Raw genomic sequence first — 15,634 nt, forward strand, 5'->3', positions numbered from 1 at the left:
GGGGAGGTTAATTGTTTTTGAGGCTCTGGAGAGATTTCGATGATTTGTGCTCCGCTGAACTTAAGTGAAAAGTGTGTGAGGGAGAGCGAGCGATAAAGAAGCAGAAGTGTTTTTTTGTTATTCATCTTCTTCAGTCTGAAGGTCACTTAGCCGCCTCATTGTCTGTGTGCAAAAATGAGACGAAGAACAAAAAGACCAATTATGGGATAAAAAAAAAGTTCAGTTAACCTTTTTAAAAACTTAAAGTAAATATTTTGGAGAATGCACAGGCTGCTCTTTTCCACAGAATAAAAACATAGTGACCAAGTGTTTGTGTAGGCACCACAAAAACATTATTAAAGTGGTACTTGACTAATGTAGACTAGTGCAAATATTGTGAACAGTAACTGTTCTATTTGTATTATGAATACACTCTTTCCATATTCATCAATGTTTAGATGTTCATTTTCATTTAGTGCTGTTTAACAATTGCGATTAGGAAATATAAACAGACATATATAATAATAAAATGTTTACATGTGTATATTTATATTTATTGAATTTTTGCATAAATGTATTTAATATACAACATATCATATTTTTCTTAAATATGTACGTGCATGTGTATTTATATATACATAATAAATGTGTGTGTACTGTGTATATTTATTATGTAAACAAAATCTTACTAATCACACTTATTTTGAATGGAATTAATCATTTGACAGCACTGGTTTATATTAATTGTTATATATTTATTAATGTAATACAATACATGTATTTTTTTTCAGTTTAAGTATTTAAAAGTGCTTTAGTTATTTATTTATTTACCTTTATTTTATTTAAAAAAAAGAGCTAATTTTTTTGTTCCATTTGAAATAAAGTCATATGGGTTTGGAAAGACATGATGGTGAATAACTGATGAACTTTTATTTTTGGACAATCCATCCCTTCAACTTTCATGTGGTAGAGATGCTGATTTCAGTACAGTCTTTGATAACCTGTGGTTTCCTTTTGCAGTATTGCCTCTGGAGATACTTTCATCGGGTTTGAAGGATAATAGATCAGCATCTTTAATCAATTTGGATCACAGGGCCACATGAATGGTGCACATGTATGTTCAATTGTAAAACCGTCCCTGTTTAGTTGCACCGTAATGCGTCTGTAAGCATTAACAGAGGAACCAGTGGGTTTCTCTGGCCTTCATGACTATGACGCACATTATCGTTCAGTCAGGCCGGTTTTGGCTGGGATAGAGGAACATGTTGCATACGCACTTTTGTGAAGAATGCCGGTAGGGTCTCGGAAAAGACCACTGCAGACACACGTGAGCCAGTTACGAACTAGCTGCACAGATCACATGGCAGTCTGCCCGACACATGGATGTGATACATAACATGAGAGATTATCTTAAAACCTGCACTCTGTCTTCATGTTCTGCTATACAGGAAATGCAAAAAACGTGGTCAAGGGCCCAGCAGTCCTGAAAACCATAAGGTTTTCACATTACAAGAAAAGGATTCTTGTCTGTTATATTATACACGCTTTTTATATTTCTGCTTTTGTTTTTATTTTCAGTACTTATTATTATTATTATTTCTATTTTTTTTTTTTCGTAAAAGCTTGGAACTTTTGCTGAAGATATACTCAAGCTTCTTCGTCATAACCGATTTTGGAGAAATGTAGCATTACATCACTTGCTCTGAAGTGAATGGGTGCCGTCAGAGCGAGAGTCCAAACAGCTGATCACAATAATCCACACCACTCCAGTCCGGCAATTAATATCTTGTGAAGTGGCTAAAATATGAGTCCTCTATCCATAATATTGTTTTCTCCAGTGTCTGAATCAGCAGAGGAATATGCACAGATTAAGCACCTTTTATAAGCAAAAACAGAAAATAAAATAAAATATAAAAAAAAAGCTGGACGACAGGGGATGGACTTTTTCCACACTTATTTTGGCCTTAAGAGACTGTTTGAGGATAGAAACAAATTAATGTTAATGACAAATTAGTTTCTTGCAAACATACAGATTTCCATTTCAAAAGATGTTCACAACTGATGGACTGAAGTTTTTATCAGCTGTTTGGATTCTGACGGCACCCATTCACTGCAGAGCATTGGTGAGCGAGTGCTAGATTTCTCCAAATCTCTTCTGATGATGAAACTAAACAGCATCCTGTATGGCCATGAGGGGTCGTCTATTGCTTTAATTTAAACCCTCATCTGTGTATCAGAACGTTTAGCTTCTGGTTAAACGCTGTTGAGAGTGTCTAGTGAGTACGACACAGCATATTTCACCTCTACTGTGTGTCTGTATTGCACAAAAGAGTTTGCCTGGAGATCTTTTCCCACATCTTTCCTCATTTTGAGCACCTTTGTGTCGTTTGTGTAGTAGCATTTGCTTGGCTGGATCCAGCCGTGTGACCCAGGCTCTATAAAGCAGTTCAGATTAATGGACGATACATATGGCATGTTCGCATTCCCTCTTGTGCTGTTTTTACAAGGTAAAACCTCTCGCTGAGAGAGAGAGAGAGAGAGAGAGAGAGAGAGAGAGAGAATCACTGGAACACAGTTTCTAGGAAAAGCGCTCTAGTTTAGATTTATTATCTTCAGGTGAGGATCTGTTTCAAACACTCATTCGGAAATTGCTTTTTTTTTTCCTAGATGTGAAAAAGTATGTTCTTGGTTATCTGGCTTGGGCTTGCAGGATTTATGTCATTTAACAACAGTTAACTAAAGAGAAGTTGTCCACTCTACATTCAATTCTGTTGTATTGATTTGTTTAGATGATGTCTACCCGAACTTTTAAGCTTTTTAATTTTTAGTTTTTGTTCCTGATTAACACAAATGGACTGTATTGCATATTATTATCATCTGAGAACCTCTGTCAACCTGTTGCTTGGGTCTCCCAAAACCATACAAACATTTCATTATCCATAATAGGGGCCCTTTAAATTACATGATGGATAATCTTTATTGTTGCCCGCCCGTTCCGAGAGAATTAGTATTAAATATACGTATGTTTTTGTAGTCCATATAGTTCTGGCTAGAGACGTCTATTTTTTTTTTTTTAGCTGACTAATTCTTTCTTTGATTTCCAGCTCCCCTGTTTGTCTGAGTTGTGGCTAGATAGTTGAGCTCCAGGTTTCCAGACGAAGTTGAGTTAAATTTAAGTGAATTAGTGTCATATCCTGAATTCGTCACAAGTTTGACGTACATTAAATCATTGTCACCCCTGCCAAGTGCTTTTACATTACTGCTCATCTCCCATTATCTTATGCCTGATTCCCAGCTGGCTAATCAAAAAAAATATAAAGCTGCCAACAGATTTTGTCTTTTCTAGACATGACGTGTTGTTCTGGTAGTTTTGGTGGGCGTCTGTGCATCTGCACTCATGTACTGTAGATATATCAATGCTATTACGTTTCAAAATTATATCGCGTTTTTGAAACAGTACAAGCCTTTTCAGGAGACAAAGAAGGTTGAAAAAAGGGAACATAAAACACAGCTATGATCCCTTTTCCATTGACTGTTTTAAAGACATTTGTGAGATAGCAACGCTTTTTATGAACAAAACTGACTTCCTCCTGTTTCTGTTTGAAGGCTTGAAATCTATGGAACAGAGAATCATGGAGCATTTTTTCCCTCAAACTGTGTCTTTTTCCTTTGCTTGTTTTTTGCCGTCCTCCATGAGTTTCTCTAGGTTCACTTGCTTTGTGCACTATTCAATCTGTCCCTGCCAGAATAAGACACAGTATTTGACATCAGCATACTGATGCTTTAGCGAAGATGCACAAAACTTTTTTCATTAAATTTCCCTGCTGGTGGAATGACTTGCCTAACTCAATCCAAGCAATCCTTAGCCATCTTTAAGAAAGGCTAAAAATGCATATGTTCCATCTTTTTTCCACTCTTTTCTAATTCTATTTGATCTCTTTGTTGTCTTTTTTATTTGAACTAAAACACTATTCATTTTCTAATGGAGTGTTCTTGTTTCACGTCTTGGATTTGTGTGTGTGTGTGTGTGTGTGTGTGTGTGTGTGTGTGTGTGTTTCCCAGGCATTGCTTGTTCATTGGCCCTTGAAAAGTGACACTCAATGTTAAATTAATTTCAATACCATGCTTCATAAATTAATGATGTTTCAACTATTGGCATAACAGTTTAGCTGAGCGCAATGATGAGTAGCTACGTTTCCATTACCCTTCAAATTATGAAAAGAACATTCTTGTGAACTGAACATTCTTTTGCCATGACTTATCACAAGGAAAAATATATGTTTTAGTCACATAACATTGGTTAAAGGAATAGTTCTTGACCTAGTCAGAAGTCAGCCAAGAAGTTATTTAGATTATAACTTTAAAACTAAAACATATACATTTTCTTCTATACAAAAACCCATCGATCTGCTTCAGAGGACATGTGATAACGAATTCGTACGATTGTTTTAAAGAATTCATTCTTCAAGTGTTTGTGAGCTTTCAGTGCTCCAAAAGTAGCATCTAGTGGCACAGAATGAATTAGCATTTTTCTTCAGAACCCAGAGCCGTAGCGTCAGTGTAGTTGCAGTGATTCATGTTTCCATTCGCTTAGGGCTTTGTTACACACTGCATTAAAGGTAATTTCAAAAATCCATAATAGGGGCACTTTAATATAACAATAAACTTGGATGGATGAATGACAATAATAGTGCATATACTACAACAATAAGGGAAATTTCTTCACTGCGGCAGCCCTGTATAAGACAAATAAACAAAATATAGGGTCTTAGTGAAGACTTTTCACTCATTGTTGTGTATATTCACTATTATTGACATTCATCCATCCAAGTCCATTGTTATGTTTTTTTGTTTTGTTCCAGCCAATCAGTTATAAGGCAGGTCTTGCCATTTAAGTGCACAATATAATTCAGTTAAAACATGAACACTGTTGCTCACTGGGATTTCCATTCTGCATCTTTTTTGTTACTAGGCCAAATATGGCAGTGACCTGTTTGAAGAACTCAACGATAACCTTGATGACTGGCCAGCTGGACCAATTACTTTCAATTAAATTCAATAATGTCACTGTTCAGTTCACTTCCACCGTCGTCTCAGAATTGCATTACACCACAGAAGAAGAACGGAAATCTGCCATTAACCTTGGTGTTTTGTTCTCAGAGTGGGTAGCGACTGATTTCATTAAATCTCAGTAGGTGATTTCCCTCATCACAGATTCTGAACTCCACGCTGGGGGCTAAGATTTGTTACACATGGAGAAACTGATGCAGCAGGAGTGATTTCATTGGCACATCCCGGTGGTCGTTGGTGCTGGAGACACAATGCAGAAAGCACACTTACTTAGCTCTGTGTGCGTTGGCTCGCGTACTCACATCTGTGTTTGTGTATGTTGCTAAGCTGCTACCTCCACAGGTTGCTGACTCATTAAGTCACTGTTTGCTAGCGTGACCTCATGAGAGATTGCGGTCACGTTGCTGCCGGGTTCAAGTTCACAATGGACAATCGCGATGAATCTGTCTGATGGTTAATTTCATTGTTCTTGAAGTCCCGTCATGGAATCGGGCAGCTCTTCTCTCGCTGCTGACAGCCGACGGGAACGAAGTCTTTCTGTGTGACTGAATGCATATCGGAGTTTGTGTTTGCGTTTTAATGGTGCTAACAGCTCGTTTGAAACCGATTCTCTACTGGAAAATGTCTGAGCGCTTGCCGTAATTATGTAAGGCACGGTTGCATAATTATATTCTGGAGTTTCCAAATGTGAATTTCCGAGCGTGGCCGATAAGTCGTATATTAGACTGTCACTACGGCTTTAGTACTGGAGCTTAGACGTTTCTTAGATGGCAGAACAGGCGGAGTTGAGTTTTCATGTTCGTGTTTTGGAGATTTAGCATGTCAGATTGATGTTTATTCAATGGTGTTGTTGCCAAATACACATCATTAAATATTATTTTAAAAGCTTTTCCATTCTCGTTCAGTCAATCAGTCACGCCATGCGAGCGAGACGGAGGATCAACATGATTTTCGGGAGATTGCCGCTCGATTCTGAGACGACTTCTGTGTTTGGATGCAAAATTACGTGTGCGAAGCGTGACAGACTGGGCCAGATTCAAACTTCTGCTGTCAGAGGCCCCATTAATGATGTTTTCTAGGGTCACTGGTCATAATTGATGCTCGCCCTGTTTCAGGTGTCCCGAGTTGATTTGTTTTTGGCATTGCAGACTACTCACAGTCTCCTGCTGTGCTCGGTTGACTTGATTGTTTCCAACCAGTTTCTCCAATCTCAAACCAACTGGAACGTGATTTAGTTTTTTACGTGACTATTTTTGTTCTTTTGTTATTTTTGCAGGAGCTCTCTAGTTGTGGCTGGAACAAGAAGGAGAAACACAGTTCAGCACCCAACGCTGTGGCCTTCACACGACGCTTTAACCAGGTAAACCACAGACAATTTTTGTTGCCACTAACTAAGCATTTTTGCAAAAAGCTCTCTCCATTTCGGAAATGCCACATCAATATTTATTCTAGTTTTTATTTCTGTTTGTTCCAAACCTTCTTGACTTGGTACACGTTTTTTAGGATTCTCCATAATTTGCAAGGTTTCATTCTGATCCTTTACAACTGAAATGCACTTGCACAATAAATAACTTCCACTTCCGCGTTTGTCCACATGTGTTGATGTAGTATTCCTAGGCTGAAACCGAGGATAGTGTGGATTTTGCGTCATTGATAGGCGACAATGAAAGGGACGGGTCATTATTTAAATCTGGAATTTTGAATTTACAAATCCTAGAGAACTTTTGAGATTACGTAAATGCACAACTGAATGAAATACATAACACTGTGCAAGTAGGTTTTGGATATTTTATTACAAAAATGTTATATATTGTGCTTTTAATTATTCTCATCGAAATCAACGTTTTCGACAAGCATTTATTACTTACGCTGCTAGTTTCACTTTCACTTTAAATAAGTTGTGTATGATTCGTGACGTTGATAATTCATGTTGTGTATTGTGAATGCCACTATAATTTTAGTTTGTTTTATACCGTATGTATGCTTTAGTTTTAATTTCAGTGATGCATGTGATAAGTAAGCTAAATACATTTTTTAAATAAAAACGTGTCAATATTGTCACGTGATCCTTCAGAAATCATTCTAATATGCTGATTTGCTGCTCAAGACACATATGACTAATGAAAAAACATCAGTCTTAGCAGTCATATGAATAAAAGTATCTATTTTCTTTTTAAGAATAATTTGAGAAATTGAGCAGTAAAATATTGTTTTTGAAACATACTTTGCAATTGAAAAAAGCTAAACTGGAGAAACAGTTTGTACATTACATTTTTAAACATTATAACCAGTAGCTTTTTATTTTTAAAACTTTATACTTTTCCATTCAGAATTATACTCCAATGTCTGTGTGGTCAGCCAGTTTACTACGACAGGAAACATGTTTATTGTTTCTGTGGCCACATGGATTGGAGAGTTGGTTTGTTTTAAATAAAAAAACGTCAAAACCTACAAAGCGGAAAATGAGGTTTCCAAGTGGTTTGTGTTAGGGATTGGGCATTAAAGTGAAGAAAAGTGTTGGTCCAGGTAAATGCTCGGGTCACGAGGGGTGGAGGCCTCTCTAGTGGCTCTGCTTCCAAGGGCTGGCATGCTTGTAATGTGCTGGCTGAGCATGTTTGCGAATGAGTATGTTGCTGGCCTAAATCTCTTGACTTTATTGCCTTGGATTGGCAAAGTTGTAAAATGACGTCGTCGTCAAGGTTCTTGTTAACAGAATTTGGACTCTTAACACATCACGTTGCGATTATATGTCACAGTCGCTCCAGGTGAGTGGGAAACTAAACTTACATTTGGATTTTGGCTCTACTGTGAGCAGGTAATGGTAATGTTTAAAAAGCTTATCCCTGCGCTGAGGCCTGAGCGAAGATGTTGGATGCACCCCACTAGGGCTGAGAAACACTGACTTGATCCAGTTGGCCTTTGAAGAAGTATGTGGCCCCCTCTGAGTGTGTACAAGTTTCTGTGTGCAATCGTTGCTTCATAATTGGCAGAAGCTGACAGTGTGTAACCAGAAGGGAATGATTGTTCATTAAGCTTATATGCAATGCAGAAGTTGTTGTTGCACCTCTCCGCTTTAAGATTTAAAACACACCCTCGCAGACGCAGACTTTCTCCCCTGATAATATGGCTAGAGCTCTGTAATAAATATGAGAATATCATTGAGGAATTCGTGTTCTGTGGAAACTTCTCTCACTATACATCCTGAAAACGGCTAAAGCGGCTGTTCAGGAACCCACATGCACTCGCCTGCCAACACAAATGTACTTTCTGAAGGATGATGCTTGGGAAGGCGAGAACAAAACGTTCTGAAAAGACTGGAACGTAATGTCCTAAGGTTACTGAACTATATGAACTATAACTATTTAAATGATTGAAGACCTGATCCTACAGGAATTCATGTTTTGTTTCTGAATGAATCTGCGCTTTTGACCAAATTAGTCGAGTAGCTATTTCAATGACTTACTTAAAGACAGTTGTTGCTAGCAACAGTCACTAATTTCATCATTCATACTGAATACATAACATAACTATATGAGCTGATAGGGTTGGGCGATTATAGTAATTTTGTGAGATCGCCGATATACAATATTATAATGTATGAGCCCCTGGGGGCAACAGGTCACAAAAGGTCATAATAGGTCATCAGTATTAGAATCGTGTGCGTCCTGGTGCGATAAGTGTGCTGCATCGGTGCAAAGGTTACCAGTCTAAAAATCAGTCAAGGTGAAAGTCAAAAGTAGATTTATTTTAAAGACCAACGGTTTAACACCTGAATATTGGACTTAAATGAACACGTTAAAGATAAAAGTATTTTCAAGTAGCCGAAGTTCATCATATATTTGAAATGAAGTTCAGTTAAACGGGAACATAATCATACAGCGCTTATAGAAGCCAAGAACTAAGCTCTAAAATGACTTTTATGGCTGCGTCTAAAACATTCATCATAAATCATTCATAGCTGTTAAAGAAAAAATGTCTAAAAGATCTGTCTTTTAACACTCTTGATTTATCTTTGATCTTAATTTGTAAATAAAGGTTTATCACCCTGCACTTCAGTTTTGTTGTGGGCTTAGTCTTAGAGTTAGTTTTTTAATATTTCCAATGAGGAGGGGAAGCCTCATTTGCGTGTGTGTGTGTGTGTGTGTGTGTAAAAGACCGCCTAATAATAATAATAGTTTTATACATTGATAGGAGAGTGAGCGTAATATCGTCTTTGACTATCGACAAAGACATCTGGCATCATCAGTATCTTTGACTGTCGTCGATACACGATACTGTGGTCTATCGGCACAACCCTGTTAGCTAATGTGACTGGTCTGTCACTGATGTTTTTTATATTAGTGCTGTCGAAGTTTGCACATTAATGCAGGTGATTTTTTTTTTTTCAGTTTAGGCAGAATGTCTTATCTTTTGGTGAAATAGGTAGGTATGCACCAAATTTTCAACAGCCGAAATTGTTCGGCCAAGAATAGCAAAAAAAGCTCTTTCTGTGTTTGGCCGAATAAAAAAAGATCAAAGGTTCCTTCAACTATTTTAATTTGTGTTCTGAATATGAACAAAGATCTTTCAGGTTTAGAATGACATCTTTTTTTTTTTTTGTGGAAACTATCGCTTTAAATATAATTAACTGATCATATATAATTAGCTAATCATTATGCAGTTGGTCGGTAGTTACTGTTTTTTTTTCTTTTCTTTCCTTTTCTTTTTTTCCCCAACAGCAGCAGATTAATCATAAGTTATTGACATTTGTCTGCTTCAGTTGTCTTGTATAACTCATTGTCATTGTGTAAAATGTGATGTTCGTGTTGTTTATATGGCTATAAACACTGGTAAAGCACTCTTTCCATAAATATACATTCTTTTTTCCTTTTTTCTCCCTGGCTAGACCTTTATTCTCCCCACTTCAAAGACTCACAAATTAACATTTTTGGTCTGTCATGCACAAACATGGGAGTGTATTCATATTTAATTTACTCTTATATGCTCAATTCAGGAAATAATGGAAGCAAACTCTGGTATAAAAATACACCGATGCAAACAGACAGACCCTAAAGATTACCCATGGACAGATGTTAAGAATTAGGCACATATGGGTATCTTTTTCCAGAGGATATTTGCATAAGATCTGTTTTTTTTTTTTTTTTTTTTTTTTTTTTCCTGTCCAGTCCCCTATTTCAGTTAGTTTTTTTCCTTTCTTTTTTTTTTTGAAGTGTTTTCCTTGACTCGATTCTCTAAAGGAGTATGTAGAGGAGAAGATCTGCATGACTAGAGCCTCAAAATCAGGCTACAAAATTGATTTCCTCCTCTTGTAACACAGGTGCAGGTGTGTGTAATGCAGCAGCTGGTGTGAGTGTGTGCTCATGCGTGAGATCGAGTTTTTGTGTTCTGCGTATTTGTGTTCGAGTATAAACGTCTGCAGCGCCGTGCTGCCTTTTCTCTTCGTTAGTCATTAGAATTAAATTCTTTCCGCTGGTTTGAGGCGTTCCGGCTCCGTCCAAAGACGCCGTCTCAAAACAACAAACAGGGGAACGCACAGTAGGGGAGATGGCGAAACAATGACCTCACTGTGTGTGCGTCCCAGCAACAGACATGTGGAGGGGGACGGGGAAAGAGGGATCGCGGGAAGGAAAAGTCTGGAAAATCAACAGGAGAAATGGAAATGGGGTTGGGGAGATGAAGAGTGATGTTTCAACAATCCATGTCTGCAGTTGCATAACGTCTGAAGCTTAAAATACAATCTTTCTTCTTGTCTCTTGGCTTCTCATCTCCTCTCATTCTCTATTCTTCACTTCTTGTCTCGTTCTGTTCATGTCTTGTTCAGTCGCTTCCCCTTTTTGTCTCCTTTCCGTCTTGTCTTGGTGTCTTCTCTCGTCTCTTCTCTTCCAGTTTTGTTTCACCTTTCCTCGTTTCAGTTCTTCTCACCCTCTTGCCTTTTTTTCTCGTCTCCTTCTCATTTTGTCTTAGCCTTCTCTTCTTGCCTCGTCTCTTTCTCTTATCTTCATTTTCTTGTATTTGTATCTCTTCTACATCTCAGTTCTTCTCAGTCTTCCTGTCTCCTCTTATTTTGGTTTCCTTTTGTCTATTATGCCACTTTTTTCCAGTTTCTTTCATTTTCATCTTATCTCACCTTGTCTTTTCTCAATCTCACCCCATCTCAACCTTCATGGCCTTGTCTGTTATTTAATCTTAATTCTGTTTTTGTCCTGTCTACTTTTTTGTGTCGCCTTAGTTTCTTTTCATCCTTTTTCCATCCTTTCAGTCTTATCTCTTAATTTCTTCTTGTCACCTTGTCTTTTCCCTTCCTGTATAAAGAATGATGCACCGAATGATGTCAACCTCATATGAACAGTGATAATGATAAAATATTAAATATATTATATTTAATATAATACATATATATTTTAAACACGTCTTTGTTTTTATGGTTTTGTGTAATATTAGGTGAGCTTCTGGGTGGTGAGGGAGATTCTTCATGCTCAGACTCTGAAGATCAGGGCAGAAGTGTTGAGCCTCTATATCAGAACAGCAAAGGTAAAAAAAATCCATCCAGCACACGTGTACTTCTGATGTGATTGTACTAGTTGCTAACCTTTATTCTCTCGTCTTTCAGAAACTATGTGACATGAATAATCTCCATGCAGTGATGGCAGTAGTATCTGCTCTACAGAGCGCCCCCATCTTCAGGCTCACCAAGACCTGGGCTGTGAGTTATTTAATATACTCCTTATTAACACTTTTGCATATTAGTTTTTAAATGACTTACTTAAACATATTTTTGTGATTTATTATTAGGAAACTATTTGCACTTTTTAAACACTTCTTTAATTAGTTTTTATTTTATTTTCAAAGCTGTTGTGTGTGTTTTCGGGTCAGTTGGGTTCTTGGATTATTCAATTATCATTTTGTCCAACCCAGCTGCTGTGTGTGTCCAAATTTCTTTAGACTCGGTTTTCGTGTGTGTTTATGGGTTGTGAAATTATCCAGGCGTCCAACACGCTCTCAGTTAGTTATTGATGAGGGCTGGAAGTGGCAAACAAATGAATCACTGTGAAACCTTGAGCTGTTTCTTTCCAATACTCAGACTGATGAATAACAAGTAACTCTGTTTAGTTTTTCCCCTTTCAATCTTTACAGGAATTAAATCGTGCAATTCATTTCCCAAACATGATACCCTCTATTTGAACACGCTCCATAATGCTACGGATTCTTGAAAATGTATTAAAATAGCACACAATGATGGCGCTTGAGCGAACATTTCCTTTCTTTCTAATGATGGAAAAGTTGTTGTTGTAGATATTCATATGAACTAACTGCCTCAGTTTCGTTAAAGATCATTAGCTTGCGTTAAACCTAAAGCTAATAGCGCGGTTTCCTAAACGCTCATCTGTTCCTACTATAAAATAGGGCAACTATCATAAAACAGACACCTGTTTTTTTTATAAATTCACAGCATGTTTGCTCACAAATCATTCTGTAGACGAGCATCTGTGCTGCACTTGGGTTTCTGACATTCATTAGCAACTTCAGGTTTGCCTTTTTTTGGGACCTCGTAGAATGGCCAAAAAACACCTGAGACCTGGCAACCGCACAGCAATTCTAGAAACACATGCATCTCTGAACGTTTTAAAGGCCACAAGACAATGCCTTGGCAGCCACCAGCAGCATCTGAGCACTTCGCTTGTGACTTTTGCATGTGCAAGCAGTATTTTTTTTTGTATTTTGAGGGGAGCCATGGTAACCATGGTAAACACTTTTTTTTTTTTTTTAAGGATAAGGCTATCCAGCATCTCAATATCTGTCTTTTCTTTGGAAACATTGTCTTGTCTTGTCTTCACTCACAGCCAAACACCCCCCTCATCAATCCTGTCTCTAGTGTACCATTTGCAGTCTTTTACATAACAGGAATATTCCTCTCCCCCGCTCTTTCTGTCAGATCCGTGTTTTCCATGGCTTCTCAGACTAGCTTTCCTCAGAGATGGCCAAACACACACACACACACTCCTATATGCTGGGCTCCGAACTTACTTCTGTGTGTCTATTTTTGTCATTTACTTAAATATTTCCCTTATGAATTGTATTATCCTGTATGATTTGAGAATAATCCAAATAGCATTGTGTTCTTCAGTGGAAGTTTGACCTTTTGTCCAGAAAGGTTTCTATCCAAGGACAAATATTTTAGCATTTAAAAAATATTGGTAGTGTTATTTTCATAGTCCACTTTAGATAATCTACTAACTAGTAACTTTTCAACGACGTCAGCTACCAGTCAGTGCATTATTAGTAGACTATCTGCCAGCAATTTAATTTGATAGTCTCTCAACAGACATTTCTTTGACTATAAGTGACTTTGCCTATTTACTCTTAAAGGGATAGGTCACCGAGAAATGACCCATGAATTACCCCATGATTTAGTTATCCTCAAGCCATTCTAGTTTGATATGACTTTCTCTTTTAGACAAATGCTATCGAAGTTACATAAAAAAATGGAGCACTTTTACCAATGAATTGATGCACTTTTTGGGCTTCAAAATCTCAACTTTGGGGTAAATTGTCCCTTTAATGTATCAAATAAACATATTTTAATCCCTTCACAAACTCACTGCTAAGAGGTTTTGCTGTTCTTCTGCGGCAATTTTTATCCTGCAGACAGAATGACTTTAGAGAACTTGTGTGTGCGTGCGTGTGTGTGCGCGTGTGTGTGTGTGTGTGTGTGTGTGTGTGTGTGTGTGTGTGTGTGTGTGTGTGTGTGTGTGTGTGTGTCTGTGTGTGTTACGTGAGAGGTCACCTCAGGTGGCTCTTAATTTGGTTAGGTTTGTTTGAATGTACTGTGCTTTACTCTGGCTTTCATTTCAGCGCTATCAGCTTTTCCATTGTTTGCGGAGCTCTTATTTAATCTTATCTCTGTTTGCCGTCTTGGTTTCTCCCACTTTTCTTTGTTTTTGCAGAGAACATTGCTAAACACTAAACCTTGAGTTTTCAGTTTATTTCTTCTCTTGTTTTGGTCAGGTGGACTTATTTTACACTCTCCCGAATGCGATTATGTCTACCATTGCTCTGCCAAGTGTTTGATAAACGGAAAGCAATCAAAAGTCAAGTTAACTGAACGATTACTGGAATATGATAGTGATGACGGCACAGACGCTAAAAGTCAGCACCCTTGAGATCTGTTTACAGCCGAAATCATTTAGATGATTTAAACCCTGATTTACTAAACGTTTGTGTGTTTAGTAACACTCGATAAAAATGTCTGAATGTTGTCTACTGAGGCTTGCTGCACTTCTGAATGTCGCAGATGTTGATGATAAAGCCAAATTTGTATCGAACCCAGATTATACCTGTTTTGTTACAAAAACAACTCTCTCTTTCTCACCGTTTCCCACAGCTTTTGAGCCGAAAGGACAAGGCCACATTCGAGAGGTTGGAGTATCTCATGTCTAAAGAAGACAACTATAAACGCTTGAGGGATTACATCAGCAGCCAGAGCATGACATCCTGCATCCCGTATCTGGGTATTTTTTCTTTTCATTCCTATTTGCACACACAGAAAAAGTCCCGTTTGCGGATGTCACGTTTCAATTTCCAAGGAAATAGTAAATGCACACACCTCGCGTCTTGAGAGGCGTTTTACAATTTGAACCATTTAAAGATTTTAATGAAATCGTCCCATTTAAGACGGATTTGCCTCGTTCAGATGTCCTTAAAGTTGCGGACGAATTGTACTGAACAGCCAACTTGAGAATCACCTCTTGAGGTCGTTTCATTGTTTATGCAGTTATTTCTGCGTTAATTAGAGCTGTCAAAATTAACACATCGACACATGGGATTGATTTATTATATAAGTGTAATTACATTTTCTTCACTCTATTAATTGTTGACATTGTGAAAAATGATTGACTGGCAGAGATAACACAGACTTTTCCCCTAAGGCTGATACAGGGACAGGTGCGATTTGTCATAAAACCGGTTTGTGTCTTGTCTGACAGCTGAAAGCGTTTTATATTGGGCATTTCAAAAAATAGTATTATCACAGCTTTGTGTTGAAGATGAGACAAGTGTTGGTGCAATAATAAATAGCCCTGTTGAGTTAACTTTATAAGCCACATATCCCGCTTTGCAAATATTTATATAATTATACATTAAATAATTAAACATAATTTATGGTGTATATAAAATATATGGCAAACAATTAAAATGTTATTTTAGCATCATTACTCTAGTCTTCAGTGTCACACGATCCTTCATAAATCATTCTAATATGCTGATTTTGCTGCTTAAAAAGCTTTTTAGATATTAATCAAATTGATAATTTATTATTTTGACAGCTGTAGTGTTTTTTAATTATATTATATCAGCCTGATATAATTTGGCGCTCACACTAAACCCATTAAATGAACTAATAATAATAATTTTATTACACTTTATTTATTTCACCTCTTAAAAATTAAAAAGTGAGATAATAATAGTACAGGCTGTTTTAAAATAAACAGTGAGTATTAAATTTTGTTTTTTTTATTTCTTTCCTTTTTTTCTGACTTCTCATCTTTTTCAAACCTAAAATCAGCAAGTTGCTGGCAAGTAAATGTGC

General features: G+C 37.3%; 1 protein-coding gene across 1 annotated transcript in view; it reads left to right on the forward strand.

The window, feature by feature from the left end:
- ralgps2 (Ral GEF with PH domain and SH3 binding motif 2) overlaps positions 1–15,634 on the forward strand; it is an 89,456-nt gene that overhangs the window by 32,807 nt on the left and 41,015 nt on the right. The window contains 4 exon segments of the mRNA XM_043219130.1: positions 6,326–6,409; positions 11,491–11,580; positions 11,660–11,752; positions 14,432–14,558. Coding sequence (XP_043075065.1) covers positions 6,326–6,409; positions 11,491–11,580; positions 11,660–11,752; positions 14,432–14,558 — 394 coding nt within the window.

The sequence above is a fragment of the Puntigrus tetrazona genome, chromosome 20 (assembly GCF_018831695.1).
Source record: "Puntigrus tetrazona isolate hp1 chromosome 20, ASM1883169v1, whole genome shotgun sequence".
NCBI lineage: Eukaryota > Metazoa > Chordata > Actinopteri > Cypriniformes > Cyprinidae > Puntigrus > Puntigrus tetrazona.